Genomic DNA, 15,964 nt, shown 5'->3' on the forward strand with positions numbered 1-15,964 from the left:
TGAAGCATATTGCAGAATATTACATAACGATAACATCGCCTGGAAACTAAATGCATATTTAACTGAACGCCACTGTAAAAAGATTAGCAACAGTTGAAAATGATAAAAATAAAACACAAGAGATTTAAGTGAGAATTTCAAGAACACTGCAGATTAACTTAAAAGTCAAGTTAATGATATATTAAAAGCCGCTCTATTATTTTTGGCTAGAATAAAATTATTAATGTGTTTAGAAAGTTATTTAGCATTTGTTACTTCATTCTTTTCCACAATAACTTATATCACTCAACGCAAATTTTCGTTAAGACTGTCTTATTTGCATTTGCTAGAGAACTGAGTTTATTTTAAAATAAAAAAGACAGACGACGCATTTGATGAATTTAAATACGTGTTATATTTATTTTAATTTAAATAGTTACGAAATTCTTCAAATAGAATTGTGGCAAACATTTGGCAACTTTTTATTAAATAACACTATTTTACGTTGTTAAAAAGACTACAAAATAGTAGCTATTCGGATTTTCTAATCACACACAAGCACAAGTTTGGTCAAATCTCCTTGTTCACGATCCTGTTAATCACAGATTTCCAATTCGAAAATAAATTATATTAATTATTGGAAAATTCCGTAATCGTGTCTAAAATATTTGGTAATGGTTTCAATATTTGTGGCCAAATACAGAACGTAACCCCGCGAATGAGGGGATTTGACTATTTGATGTTTTCTAATTTAACAAAAACTTTGACGGCCACACTCATAGTCTGTTAAAAGCTACATAAAAAGTCCCTTAGTGACCTTTGACTAAAGCAATAACTTATCAGCCATATTAATTATCCATATTTTATATTCTATTGTAGTATAGGTTTGCTAATTTAAATTATTTTACTAACAAGGTATACTTTTTTCTTGAACTTGACCACTTTTTGTAAAGGTTGTTTTTATTCAAGGTCATATTAGCATTTCACATGCGATTTTTATGCAGATATGCTGCAATTGCTTTTAAAATCACGAAGGTTTGCATTGAGTTTATTATGTAATTAAAACAGTATGAATCATACGGCCATATGAACAAACTTTGTAACAATAATGTAATTATTTTAGGGACCTATAGACCCATAAAATAAAAGAGAAAAAATTCAACGCCTGTACAGAAAGTAATTCAGAAAATTAACCATTTGAATGCAATAAAAATAATTACTCACCATATGGGTTGCAAGATTAAAGGGCTAGAAGCACACCAAACCTTTTAAGGCTTAGCGTTAAAATACCTTAACCTGAATTTATTCATGGGTGATATTAGAATTAAGCTGGAACCGCCCGCTTGGGTTCTTACTCTAATTAATCTACCAGATTGAATTTATATCGCCAAGATCAAATTACCTTTACCAAGCTGACCAGCTCTCTCTCTCTCTCTTCCTACCTATCAAGCTTTCTATTATATGATATGTCCGTGATGCATCTGCCTTCTTTTAATTTAAGTGCCTGCTATGTAAGATTTTAATCTATAATTTAGTTTATAATTTGATTAAATTGTAATCTAAAAATATTCCTAATTTAGTTATAATTTTATGAAGCTAGTAAAAAATTGTACATCGTAAGCACTTTTAGCTTCCTCGTTTTAATTTTTGTAAAATTAAAACAAGGAAATGAATTATAAATAATTACTTATTAATCTTTAATGTTTATCAAAGTGCTGCTGGGAAACAGCAAGATACAATGAATTTAATGTTGGTAGTGTATGTGTCCAATGATGTTTAGAATTAGTAAAATCGTGACAAGCAATCTAAGTTCAGTTTAGACAAAATATTTAAATCGAAAAAATTAAATCATTCTTAAACTCGATGTATGAGAATGATTTTCTTTTTTTATTTATTACATCCTATATATTTGTATTTAACATAGCGACATGCATACATGACATGCGTACAAGGTTAAATAAAATGCAGAAGTTAAAGATGACATTGCAAGATAAACGTTATTGTTTCTGGTTATTGTGAGTACCAGTTTGAACAGCTTTGAAATATCTTGAAATTTTCAAGTAAATATTTTTCAATTTAATATCCAAGATTGTATCGTTTCGTGTAAGTTTATTTGGTAACGGATTAGACGACATAAATTGGCTCTTGCTTTTCCCAGAAGATAAGATAAGGTTGTGAGAGCTTATGATTCATTGTAAGACCTAGTACATTAAACTTAATAATATAGTATCTGATCGTTGGATATTTTTTTCTAGTTATTAGTATTATTTATCTATAACCCTTGAGTTTTATAATTTTAAGTAATGCTAATCATACTTCATACTAATATCATAAATGCGAACGTTTAGATGGATGGATGGATGTTTGTTTGATGGTATCTCCAGAACGACTAAACAGACCTCGATGAAATTTGGCATAGATGTAGAATATAATCTGGAAGAACACATAAGCTACTAATTAAGTTTTTTTAATTCCACGCGGATGGAGTCGCGGGCAACTAGTTGACCATAAATATGCTTCCTTTTAAAGAAGTTTGCATTTTAAATCGATAAAAGGTTACATAAGCTGAAATCTTCCATAGACTGAAAAAAAAATCATAGGATTTTGAATGTAGGAAGGAAAACATAGAGATGCTTTAGTTTGTTTTATGTGCTTAGCGTTCAAGTAGAGAAAGATAGGAATTTTATTAATTGTAAACATAGATCTGTTACGGCAGCCATTGTCATGTTTTGAATTAATAAAATGACGCTGTGTAATTCCATCTACTTTAGGTCGTAGCAATATGATGAAGCAAATCTATTATGCAGCAAATATTATATCAGAAAATCATTAAAAAAAATTATAAATAAATAATGCTTTGATTCAACGTTTTTGATATCAATTCCACACAACCATACATCATGGTTTATATTTCAAAATGATTAATAACAATTAACAATACTTCTATATTTCTATTATTAATAATTATAACAATGGTTTATTGAAAAATAATAAGACTGCTACAGTTCCATCCAGTACTGTTATTGAGTGGCATTAATAATAACGTTGATTTGTCGTAAAAAATCATGAAAATTTATTAATGTTGTTGAGAGAATATAAGGAAAATTTTGTTAACAATTTTGGAGAAACTTCAAAATGAATTGTGAACAAGAATATATTGATTTATCAGTTTTAATTTGTGTGTATGGATTGATAGAGGTAAGTCAAGTGCATGGACAATAATTTACGAGTACAATTGTATTTAACATTATGACTTGAGGAAGGAAAACATTTGAATTATGTACATATCGACGCTGGAAAGCATAAACGCTGTAACCCTTGAAATCGCGAATATGTTTTTCACAGGTTAATAATTTCAACCATTATCAAACGATAATGATTTTATTATAGGTTAGCACAAACTACACAACATTGCTAAATACCGCATACTTGTAGGCGTATCAGCTCACGAGTTATCATTTTTTGGCTCTCCTGTAAAGTTCATACTTTCGGGGTTACAGCGTTTACGCTTTCCAGCGTCGATATGTCTATTAAAGTATCTTCAACTTTTAACCTTTTTGCAGTACTCTATGGTTACTAATTTAACGAAATAAAGTGGTACTGGCTTGTTTGATATCTTCTAATATAAAAAATGTTTTTTTTACCAAACCTAAGTTTGCTCTTTTTGTGCTTTGAGATTTGATTTCATTGCGTTGCATCATATCGCTGCGGCTATGGCATTTTGATAGCTGTAATTTTGTTGATATTATCGATTTTGCCGCATTATTACTTTGTCGGAATGGGATGCTGTGCTTTTGTTAGATTTATTGATGCTCCGCCATTATTATGCCGGTATTTTTAATATAATATAAAGGTCTTTAGTGTGATCTACCATTTTAACTTTAAAATTAAGAATCTCTTAAATCTGGAATCAAATTTTCATAGTTATTTTGTCAGAAGATGTGTGGGATGAAAATATGTTTCTTACATATGTTTCGGCAGTGTAAACCCATGGTGAGATACAGGTAACAAATGACTGCAATTTGTTACAGCTATGAGCGTGTACCGTTATTTAGGGCTGACAGCCTATTACAAGCAATATTAACACCAAATTTTACATTATAATGGGATTGTCCAGAACATTTTAACACAATACATTTATTTATTTCCATTAATTTCCAATGAAAATATAAACCCTTTACTTATGTATCAAATTTTCAAACATAAATAAACATTGTAAAAAAATAAACATGACCAAACATCTACCACTATTATACGCACACTTTTTACGTAAGAATCTTTAAATTATGAAGTAAAGATAATATTTCCAGGCGTATGCGATATAAATAAAGATTGCATCGATTTGTTAGTATGTTTTAAATCATATTGGAGTAAACATATTATGTACTCGTTACTCGTTAGTTCCGAAATAGATCGTAGTACCTGGTAACCCTAGCGAAGGGCTATAACAGGTCCCTTGTTTAATCGTCGATGACACGGAGCCTTGTAACCTGTAACTCAAGAAATGAGAAATTACCTTTCTGAACGATTAACTGTAAACGTTCTGCGATGGGAGCAAGTGGAAATAAATGGACATACTAATTGTTGGTTCCTGAGACGAAAATCCCTGTATAAAACATACTCTGTATAGTCATCCCTCTCATTATCTTTGACACAAAATATAAGAGATAAAGAGATAACAATATGTTTTATACAAGGATTTTGATCTCAGAAATCATCGATAATTTGTTTAGAACGAAAAACTAATTATACAATTTATCTTTCTTTAATGCATTTTAATTTCTTCGGTTCTTTTTGTGTTGTCGTTTACTTGCGTCAGAATAGTTACTTTAAAATAGTTTGTGAGATTTTTATTGTTGTAATGTTATTCATGGTAGTATTTTTTATTTGAAAAAAACCTTAGTTTATTTTCGTCTTGTTAAGATTTAGGAAAATGAAACAATAGCTTCTGATGCGCTTTGCCATTGCAGTAACATCGTGATATACTTTTTTCCCTTTGATCTCTTTCAAAAAATTCCTTGCTAAATAGCCTTTTTATGAAATCTTACTGTCAACGTTAAACAGTTTCCTAAGTAGTTATATTTATTACTGAAATGGTATAGTGATTTCAAAATGGTAATGTAAGAAGCGGATATTGGTTGGCTTTAGTGACTTGTGGCCGTCGACAATTTTGCGGTTAGCCCCCGGTCGTGTACACCAACTGAACTCTTACTTTAATCTGCTTAACGTAACTTAGATTAAGTTGAATTACTTAACAAAGAAATGCGTAAGATATTAAATTATGTTACAAATTAGCAATTGAAGAATACAAAGACTTGTATATTAATTTTGATGATATTAAAAAGTTTTTTTTTTCCTACATTCAAAGGACTATTTTTTTTATATCGTAAGGTGGCAAACGAACAAATGGTCACCTGAATACGCCTAAAAAGCGAAGAGATCACTGTCCATTGACATCCGCAATTGAAGATGCGTTGCCTACCTTTAATCGACAGAGATGGAGTCGCACAGAAATAAGACATATCCTCTTGCTATGCGTCCCCTCCTCCAACAAAGTTACTTCCCCTTCCCATCCTTTCCTTATAAGAAAAAACTTATATAAACATGTTGATTAATATATAGGTAAACTAGTTAAGATCGACTTATAATCACGTATGATTATCTAGTGTGGCCACCGACTAGTTTTAGGCCCTTCTTCAGGGTGAGTGATCTTTTGCGGTAATAGCGGTCGAGTGACTGTCATATAATATAACGCAACTATACAATAAATATTAGGTCCTTACATATGAAATTGGCGTTTTGTATGGGAGGAACAAAAAGTCGAATATTTTTTAAAATAATATATTTAATTAATCAAAGTATGAACCATTATTTTCTATGCACTTTTGCCATCTCATAGGTAGTTCATTGATCCCTTTACTAATAAAACCAGTCGGACGGGAATCAATAAAATCTTTGAAGGCGATTTGGACTGCCCCATCGGAGTTGAATTTTTTCCCTTGCAAGAAGTTATCCAAATTTCGAAAAAAACGGTAATCTGTTGGAGCAAGGTCCGGGGAGTACGGAGGATGTCTTAGACTTTCCAATTGAAGCTCTTCTAATTTAGTAGCCGTCTGTTGCGCAGTGTGTGGTCTAGCGTTGTCGTGAAGCAGCAGTGGCGTGGAGCGATTGACCAGCCTAGGTTGTTTAGCCGCTAGCTTTTCCATCATGGTTTGCAATTGCTGACAATAGACATCAGCCGTAATAGTCTGGCCAGATTTGAGAAAACTGTAATGAACAATACCGGCACTAGTCCACCAAACGCTTAGAAGTAACTTTTTGGGGTTAATTTTCGCTTGGGGCAGGATTTGGCTGGCTGGCCAGGATCCAACCATTGCGCTGAGCGCTTCCGATTATCGTAAAGAACCCATTTTTCATCACAGGTAATGATTCGGTTTAAAATACCTTCATCATTGTGCCGGTTTAGTAATGTAACGCAACAGTCGACGCGCGTTTGCCGGTTTGCTTCAGTCAATTCGTGAGGTACCCACCTTTCAAGCTTTTTAATCTTCCCAATTTGCTTCAAGTGAATTAAAACAGTTTTATCACTAACATCGCAGCCTGCAGCTAACTCGGACGTGGTTTGCGATGGATCCGCCTCCACAATAGCCTTCAACTCTTCATTATCAACTTGAGTCTCAGGCCGTCCACGGGGCTTGTTCTACAGATCGAAATTTCCAGAACGAAAACGTTGGAACCAAAAACGAACTGTGTTTTCTTTTGCAACACGACCGCCATACACATCATTCACCCTTCGAGTCGTTTCCGCAGCACTAGTGCCACGGCGGAACTCGTACTCGTAAATAATGCGATATTTAAAGTTTTCCATTTTGTAAAATGAGTGACGCAAACAGAAAAAAACAGAAGAAAAAAAAACAAATGAATGACGGTCATCGAACCACAAATACATGAGTCTATAGCTGTACAAATTTGAATTTGGAATTCCTTACCAAAGAGGAGAAATTCGTGATTAAAGTGGCCAGTACGAAAAACGCCAATTTCATATGTAAGGACCTAATATATTTTTTAATAAAACTTTCTTTTTGAAGTCAGTTAAATAAAGCCGAGGCCATAAAATACGCGATACTTTTACGACAATCAGAATAATCACGGTAACGAAAGTTGATTTACAACCGGCAAATAGAACTAAGTGAGAGTTAGATACTAATATGGGAATACATGTTGTGTAAAGCCATTAAAATAGTTCAAAAGAAACATTCAGTTCTTAATCGAGATCGGACATGGAATTCTGCAATAATAAAAGCCGTTAGTATTAGCATAACTGTGGACATTCACTGCCAAATCTGTCACACAAACATATATAGCCTTCTCATTTTGAAAAAAGAAAGATAAAATTTTTTTTTCTGTGTAGATATTTGAAGAAATCACAGTTACGAAGTTATAACAGATCTATGAAAAGAAATAATAAATACGTTTACTTACATTATTTTTACTCCTACTAAAGCGGTTATCGTTAATTGTAAAGTTAAAAGTGTAATTAAAAACAACTTCAAATGAGCGTTAGTTCAAAGTTCAGTCGTCATTTTTGTTCGTTCGTTAACCTCGGGTTGACTGAGAGGGTAGCAGTTTGTGACAGGTTACATTTCTATGAAAAATGGTTTGAAATGTTTTGCTAATTTTTTTTTCTCGTACCCGTTGCACGATATGCATTTTCAATGTGACTAATGGCATATTGTTCTGCGAATTTAGAAATACATACATAAAATGGACATAATGGGTTTTCATTATTTAATGATTGTATATCATTTTCACTTTAATTGTATATAAAGAGTAATTAAGCGTCATTGAGCTTTATAAAGTCGATAACCTATAATTAATTGTCAATATTAATCGTTTAAGCTTTTTATATATGTCCATATCAACAGTTGAACTACACGGTGGTGTTCTTCTCGTAGTTATATGTTCCATGTCTGATGATTGTTAACTTGTAAGAAAGTTCCGCACGGTCGCGGGCGGTCGTGTCTGTTAGAATGTTAGTTACAACCATTATCTGTGCTCCCCGTAACTAACTCATTATTAGCCCACATACAAGGAAATAATGTTATTTAACCATGAAATTGTTAAACTGTCTACTGTCGGCTTTCATGCAGTATCTATATTGTTGTATTAAGTATGAATATTATATATTTTTAATAAATTAAACAAAAAAAAAAACAAGATAGAAAAATGTAAATACCGAGAATAATCGCGATTTATACATTGTAAGTAGCTCGTTGCAATCTAAACCAATGGTTAATTTTGATACTCTTTATATGATTAAGGTAAAAACTGTAGATCCAAGACTCCAATTGCATTAAAAGACGTGAAATCTATTTTTCTCATTATATCCAATGCAATAGAGAAGATTAGTAAAACAACGTTATCATTGATGCATTCAATAACAAACGTTACGAAAGACCCTATTCTCAAAATAAACTATTCTCTGTTAGTACCAGACCAGTTTACATTGCTATCAACGACCTTTTATAAGCTAATGATTTGTTACATAATTTGTTTTTATGTCTCTATGGAATAAGAAACTTACAACAAATACACATGGTTATTGTTTATACAAATAGAAAGCACTTTTTTTTCTTCAAATTTTGCATATTTTTTATATACGGTGGCGAACGAGAAAGCGGTCCCCTGAATTTGGCGAAATCGCGAAGCGACTGCTGCCCATAGACATCCGTAATTGCAGATGCATTGCCTACCTTTAATCGACAGAGAAGGGCAAGCACAAAAAATAATATTTCCCCTCTCTATGCGCTCCTTCTTTTGTCAAATCAACTACTCTTTCCCATCCTTTCCTTAACATGTAACCTCAGAAAAAATACATATTATACGAAAAGTAATTGCTACACAAAAAATACCATCCGTTCCCAATCCAGTGTTCGGACAATTTACAATTATAATTTAAAAATTATAGATGACATAATCCACCTCTATGTTGCCTTTGATTTCATTGTTGCTGCTCGATTGTTAATCTAAAAAAGGCGTAACTAATTCCCCATGAACTCGCAACACGATCCACTCTCAAGATGCGTTACGCGTCGTACATTGTGTAATGCTTCTCACAATTCTCTATTCTAATTTGTTTCACAACCATCATCTCTATGGTATAATTAGTATTGTATGATTGTGGTAACGGGACATTGAAACAGGTAATTTGTAATTTTAAAATGCTTGAGGATCCAGTAGTTTCTCTTCTAGATGATAGAAGTAAATACAGAAAATAATGTAATGCGAAAAATCGACTAAAATCTTGACCACATTGGTAGTTATTAGTTAAGTGTGGTACTTCTCAGTTGAATCGCCTTTTAGGAGATATACGTCCAACAGTTCTTGACTTGAGAATGGCAAATTGAATATATATTTTTGCGATCTACAGGACTACTCCACTAATTAATGTAATCTAATATATCTGTTGTTAGTTTAGTTTTGTTTAAGATTTCATAGATATATTTCACAGTTACACTGCTGTCAATACAAAAGCGTTGCACGTAGAATATGTGCCGTAAATGACAATAGCGTCACACAACACGCCTTTTGTGTCGAGCCCTGCGTCCGTTTGTACCATATCTGTCAAAGAGGGCTCGGATGAAATAACAATGGCCGCTCGGGGATGCGTCACTGCCACACTTGTGCAGATGCAGAACCGCTCCAACTGTCATCTGGTTCAAGTACTTTTGTTTATGAATTAAACGAGCCGTTTCATTTATTCGAAATTAAAAAGTGAAAAGTTTAATTCACTGAATGCGTTTTTTGTTGACAATAATTTTAAAAGGTCTTCCATTGAGTCTTAAACAGACTATAATGTCATGTATACCTAGACAAGTTAAAGAGAATTGAATATTACGAAGAGTAGGCCTAATTAATATGTTTGATCTAGTAAGACGTGAGAACTTTTATATTTTGGTAATGAATTAAAAGCACAAAAAAACTAAGAACAGAGCATATATCAGTAGTTTAACACGGATACACTGGATGAATGAATAAATTTTATATTCATAATTATAATTACTTATAGTTAAGAAGTGGTAAGTTTTCTTCTAAATTTGAGTTTAAAAATTCATTCTACGTATTAATTAAAAGATCTTTATTCGTCTTTTAATATGTATCAAGTACCAGAACAAGGTATGTTGTTAAGTATAGGTTTTTGTAATTCAAAAGGTATTTTGTGGTAATTTCACTAGTGCTAGGCCTAGTATTATTTACACTGGACTCGCCATAATAGACAGCAGTCAGACCGGTTGAGTTAGGCTGACTTATCGTGGTTACGACTTCTTACATCCCTTCAAAGGCTATCTTAAATTGAAATATTGTCTCCTTCTCATTTCATATGAAATAAATAAAGAAAACAACATGTTTTACTAGTAATCTTGTAAAAAAAAACCGGTAGAGGTAGGCCTAGATGGATGGATTGCGTGAAAGGTGACACGTTAAAGAAGGGGGTGACAATGGAGATGACGGCAGACAGATCGATTTTGAGGACGGAAACCTGGTGCCCCGACCGGTGGGACAAGGTCAAGGAGATTATGACTAATTTTGTAAAAATTATCACGTTCAATGTCACTAAAATTTTCACATTGAGTCAGTTGCAGTGAATGTGTTAAAGTATAAATTTTTTATAATAATACAATAGCAAAGTCATCTTATGAAATGAGATTATTCAAGGTATAGTTTACTAGAGGTATAATTAAGCTTTCTTTCAGCAACTGTACTACGGAACAATGTCATTACGTTTGATGCTTGTCGGTGTGCGAGGTGCCACTTACCTGGTGATTTGTGGTCCGCTACGCAATTACTGTCTGGATGCGGTTTGATTCGTGTGTGGTCAGATACCCACGTCAATGCAATTGTAGCCCGTGAGATCCGTGAAGATTTGAAGTTATTTGAGATAACTGAATAGGCTAAATTACAATTGTGAATTAAAATATCGTTAAGTGTTAATTTTGTGTCCGGAATATATCAAATAGGAAAAAAAAGTAAAAAGAAACAAAATTGATAAATATTAAACATTTTTCGTTTATTTTATATGTTTAAAGGAAATAAAGATTTTTTGAAACATGTAGTAATAAAGTTTCTAATGCAAAGAACTTAATACAAGTCTTAAAAGGCTAATCATCATCCTCTCTCCTCTTTCACTCTGTTTTTAGCTATTTTTCTAATTTCTTTAATTCTTCTGCTTCTTACAGATGTTAACTTTCAGCGACACTATAAAAATGAACTCTATCATTCACGTTATAAAATTTGTTATCAGGGTCACTCTGAGTCGAAGGGTGCGAAGAAGCGTGAGAAGAGTGCAGGAGGGAACGGGAACGGGAAACCGACTCGTGGCGTGGCCACTTCCTTTGGCTTCCGACGCCGCCCCGCCAGCACTTCGCGAGCCGACACCGCGCGCAAGCACAAACATGATAAGAACGGAAATGGAGGTAACGACTAGATTTCATTCATATATTACGAGTTGCTGATATCACCTACAGTACGTTTCAAATAAATTTACCTAAATAGGGATCAATATTTTGTCGAACTATAGTTTCAGAAAGGAACATCGATCGATCGAGGTCATTGATGCGCATAATCTTGTACTTGCATAGTGATATTTCGAAAAGCTTAAAATTTTAAGATATCTGTAGATCGCAACTAGTGCCTTAATAAAAAATTATAAGCAACATTTTATATATAGCAACATTTTATGAATTTGAAGTTTCATTATAAAAGTTTTTTTTTTTAATGAACATCGTAATAAATATTCCATTACAGCCCCCTATTGTTGGGGGACACAATTTGCACCTGCTCGGGGTGGTTAGTACACGTTTAGAAGTAAGGGGTGGCGCTCCGCACTGCGGTGAATGTAAACTCACTGCTGTCCAGACAGTTTTTTATAGCTATTCACCAGCTGGTACGACTTTAAAACGCACAAAAACAAAGTAAAACTCTGTTCAGAAAATATAGCTATTATTCCTAAGGAATAGATGTAACACCTCAAAAGCTGAAACTTTATTTATTGTTTTACTGTTGAATTCAAATTAAATTTAGTTCAAATTTTCAGCAGAAATCTTAACTTTCCGTCTTTATGTTTCACCTTATAAATTTATCAATTGTGTAAATTGATAAATTTACACAATTGATAAATGTGTGTTATGTTATCTGTAAATGTGTTTAAATAAGATAAAAAAACATACTGTACTAATTGTTTTTAGCCGACTTCAAAAAGAAGGAGGTTATCAATTCGACTGAATTTTTTTTTTTTTTTTTTTTTATGTGTGTTACCGCGAATCTCCGTCCCTGGTGGTCCGATTTTGATAAAAATTATTTTAATCGAAAGGAAGTGCTTGCAGGTGGGTCCCATTTTTTTGTTTTTTTTTTTAAATAACTAGAAGACTAGTAGATTTTGAATATAGCTTCAAAATTTGTTGCGAAAATTAGGGACATTTTTGCTTTCAGCGCTTACGTAGGCTAAACTATAAGACCTACATCAAAATGATGTATGGCGAATTGTAGCTCTTTAAATGTGCTAAATAAAAGTCCGCGATAGCATATATCTATCTTTTATAGTTTTCTCACAATAACCATTTTTTTCTTTACGAAACATTAATTAAATTCATGCCCTATTTCCGACGCTATTATTCAAGTTCAGTATTAACCCTTATGTAAATAAATATGTTCATTATCAAGAAAATTTAATGTAGATTATATTTGCAATTAAAACTATATCATTCTGTCTAATAGTTTAGGAGATATCGTAAGAATAAAATTACGCGGAAACGAAAAATGCTACATCGCGTTACAATGAATAGCACAAATTTGCTTTCTGGGCTTACGTAGGTCAAACTATATGACCTACATTAAAATGATGTATGGAGTAATTATAGATCCTTAAATTTGCTAAATAAAAGTCTCAGGTGGCATATATCTATCATCTATGGATGTCTCACAAAAACCATGTTATTGTGAACAAACTTCGATTAAAATGCACACGAAAAACAGCGTCGTAAGCTTACGGCGCTATTATATTATATTCGATATGAATCCTTATCCAAATAAATATGTTTTATGGCTAGAGCATTAAATGCAGATTACATTAGCCTTTAAACTATGTAATTCTGATCAATAGTTTGGAAGATATTAAATTATTAAAAACTACGCGCATTCGAAAAATTCTACGGCGGCGCGCGGCTGGACAAAATTAAAGGCACGCTACGATGTATTAGTTCGTTAATTTTCAATTTGTATACCGATTTTGATAATTATTTCACTGTTTAAAGGATAAGTGGTTATCTGCTGCATTCTAAATTAGTTTTTGAATTGAAGTACACACATATTAAATAGGAAAGTCCTTTTCTTTATTTCTTTCCTCATACGTATTAAGGAAATTTGCAATTGAACTTCAAATTCACTAAAAATTGTGAAATAAAACAAAAATTTTAAGAAAAAAAAAATAGCCGACTTCAAAAAAAACAATCTCAAACAAAATGCACTCAAAAGTAACATAAAAAAACAATTTCAAACAAAATGCATTCAACAGTACCATAAAAACAATCTCAAACAAAATGCACTCAAAAGTAACATAAAAAAACAATTTCAAACAAAATGCATTCAAAAAGAAACAAAATAATGACATGAAAACTTCTTTCTTTCTTTCTTTCTTCTCTCTTTCAAAAACCCTCTAAACTCTAAAGAAAGTTCTCTTCTTTCTTGTAACATGTCTATATTGTATAATTATTGTTATTTTGGAGTCGGTTTCGGCCTAAGTAGGGACATAAACGTAAGTGTCTCATACGTAGATGTCTCATACATCTCAAATATAAAATGTATAATATTATATTTACTTTGGCCGACACCGACTGCGAAATAACAATAATTATACAATATAGACATGTTACAAGAAAGAAGAGAACTTTCTTTAGAGTTTAGAGGGTTTTTGAAAGAGAGAAGAAAGAAAGAAAGAAAGAAGTTTTCATGTCATTATTTTGTTTCTTTTTGAATGCATTTTGTTTGAAATTGTTTTTTTATGTTACTTTTGAGTGCATTTTGTTTGAGATTGTTTTTATGGTACTGTTGAATGCATTTTGTTTGAAATTGTTTTTTTATGTTACTTTTGAGTGCATTTTGTTTGAGATTGTTTTTTTTGAAGTCGGCTATTTTTTTTTTCTTATTTACAAAAAGTTCTTGTCCGCGAATCCGTCCGCGCAGAATTAAAAAAAAACTTAATAAGTAGCCTATGTGTTCTTCTTCGTTGAGTCGTTCCAGATATACCTTTAAACAAACATTCATCCATCCATCCATCTAAACATTCGCATTTAAAATATTAGTAAGATTGGAAAATAAAATATGGAAGTTGGAAATTCAACTTTCATAGCGCTTATTTATTAAAGCAATCAATATTTCTATAAAGAAATTGCAAATACTAAGCAATAATACTAAACCTATTGTTTCACCCTCAATAAACGTAATATGAATGCGATAGTGCGTAATATTCCTGTTGATTTAACTCGATTACCTACTGTGGAAATTCAGCATTATGGCATGCCCGCCTTAATCGAGCATTGTGTGGCCGTAATCCATATAATGCGTATAGGCAATAGTTTCTATAAAATGTGCGAGACATACGACACCGGAACTGACCTATACCAGTACCAGTTAGATACTGCCCTATATAACAACAAACTATGAGATGTGGTTAGGCGTTTAAAACTGGTATATTAAAAAAAGTAACGCTGTACTTTGTACCAAGAAAAGTTGCTTACACAAGCCAAGTTCAGAGCTGTAGGTAGTCTGTAAGTCAAAGTTTTGTTTATTTAGCGCCCGATACCTTTTTTTCGTGGGGAAATGCCTAACGCTTACTTATCTGTCTGGGGAAAACAGACAAGGTCCCCACTCTATGCACCTGTCCCCCGTAACCCATTTTAGTTTGCAACCACAATGACGATCGTTCAGCACCTAGTCAAGGTCGATCATGTCGAGGTTCTGGTGCCTCGCCGCCGACCTCTCCGAGCGTTAAACGCCCGATAACTAAAAGAAATAAAAAGGTTACTTTTTTATTTAAATACTGTAATAAAATTCACATTATGGACCAAAGTATCAAACAATGACATATAGTATCAAATAATCTGACAAAATATTTTAATAACAACAATTACTACGCTTATTGAAGCTAGAATTCCATTGGTGTTGTGAATACTTCGAATCTGCATAAGCGAGAGTCCGTGGAACCGCGTTATTTTTCTCGCTTATAAAGGTTTCTCTCGAACCGGAGTTTCTCGCTTATAGAGGTAATCCGTCGGTACCGGACAATGAGATTTCTCGATTATCCAGTTCTCGCTTATCCAGGTTCGACTGTAGTTTTTTCACGTCATCAAATACAATCGGAAGCCGTAAGATAGCGAAGGAAGTCTTATTGTTTTCTCAATAGAATTACATCCGACACGATCGGCCTATATTTAGCTCTAGTGCGCTAGTATGCTAGGCCTAAGTTATTTTATATAATAGAAGCCATGGTAAGAATAAGAAATACAGCTAAAGTGTGTATTAAAAAGATATGTAATAAAACTAGTTATATTTCTGTACATATAAAGCGATGACGTAATTCGCCCTGACCTCGCCCCTTAAAATGTAACTTGAGAGAGTCTATGTGTTACTGCAGTCATCCTCTAAATATAGACCTTTTTCTACAATAGTTAGTAGTCCTCAGTTTTCTGACATCTAGCAAAAAATAACTCCATTTTAGTTTTGCATTTATATTTTACTAGCTCGTGGTCGAGTCGACGGAGTCGTCTCCGTCCGCGAGGAATTCAAAAAACACTTAATAAGTAGCCTGTGTATTCTTCCAGACTGTTCTCAACCTTAATGCCAAATTAAATCGAGATCTGCAGCCGTTTTAGAGATACCTTCAAACATAGATCCATCTAAGCATTCGCATTTATAATATTAGTAAGATTTA

General features: G+C 32.9%; 1 protein-coding gene across 11 annotated transcripts in view; it reads left to right on the forward strand.

Moving 5' to 3' along the window:
• Nucleotides 1-15,964, forward strand: part of LOC106720752 — a 66,501-nt gene that overhangs the window by 16,138 nt on the left and 34,399 nt on the right. For all 11 annotated transcript variants that reach the window (XM_045679132.1, XM_045679138.1, XM_045679139.1 and 8 more), the window contains one exon: nt 11,282-11,453. In XM_045679132.1, coding sequence (XP_045535088.1) covers nt 11,282-11,453 — 172 coding nt within the window. The remainder of the gene's footprint in view (nt 1-11,281; nt 11,454-15,964) is intronic.

Source organism: Papilio machaon, chromosome 8, assembly GCF_912999745.1.
Source record: "Papilio machaon chromosome 8, ilPapMach1.1, whole genome shotgun sequence".
Lineage (NCBI taxonomy): Eukaryota > Metazoa > Arthropoda > Insecta > Lepidoptera > Papilionidae > Papilio > Papilio machaon.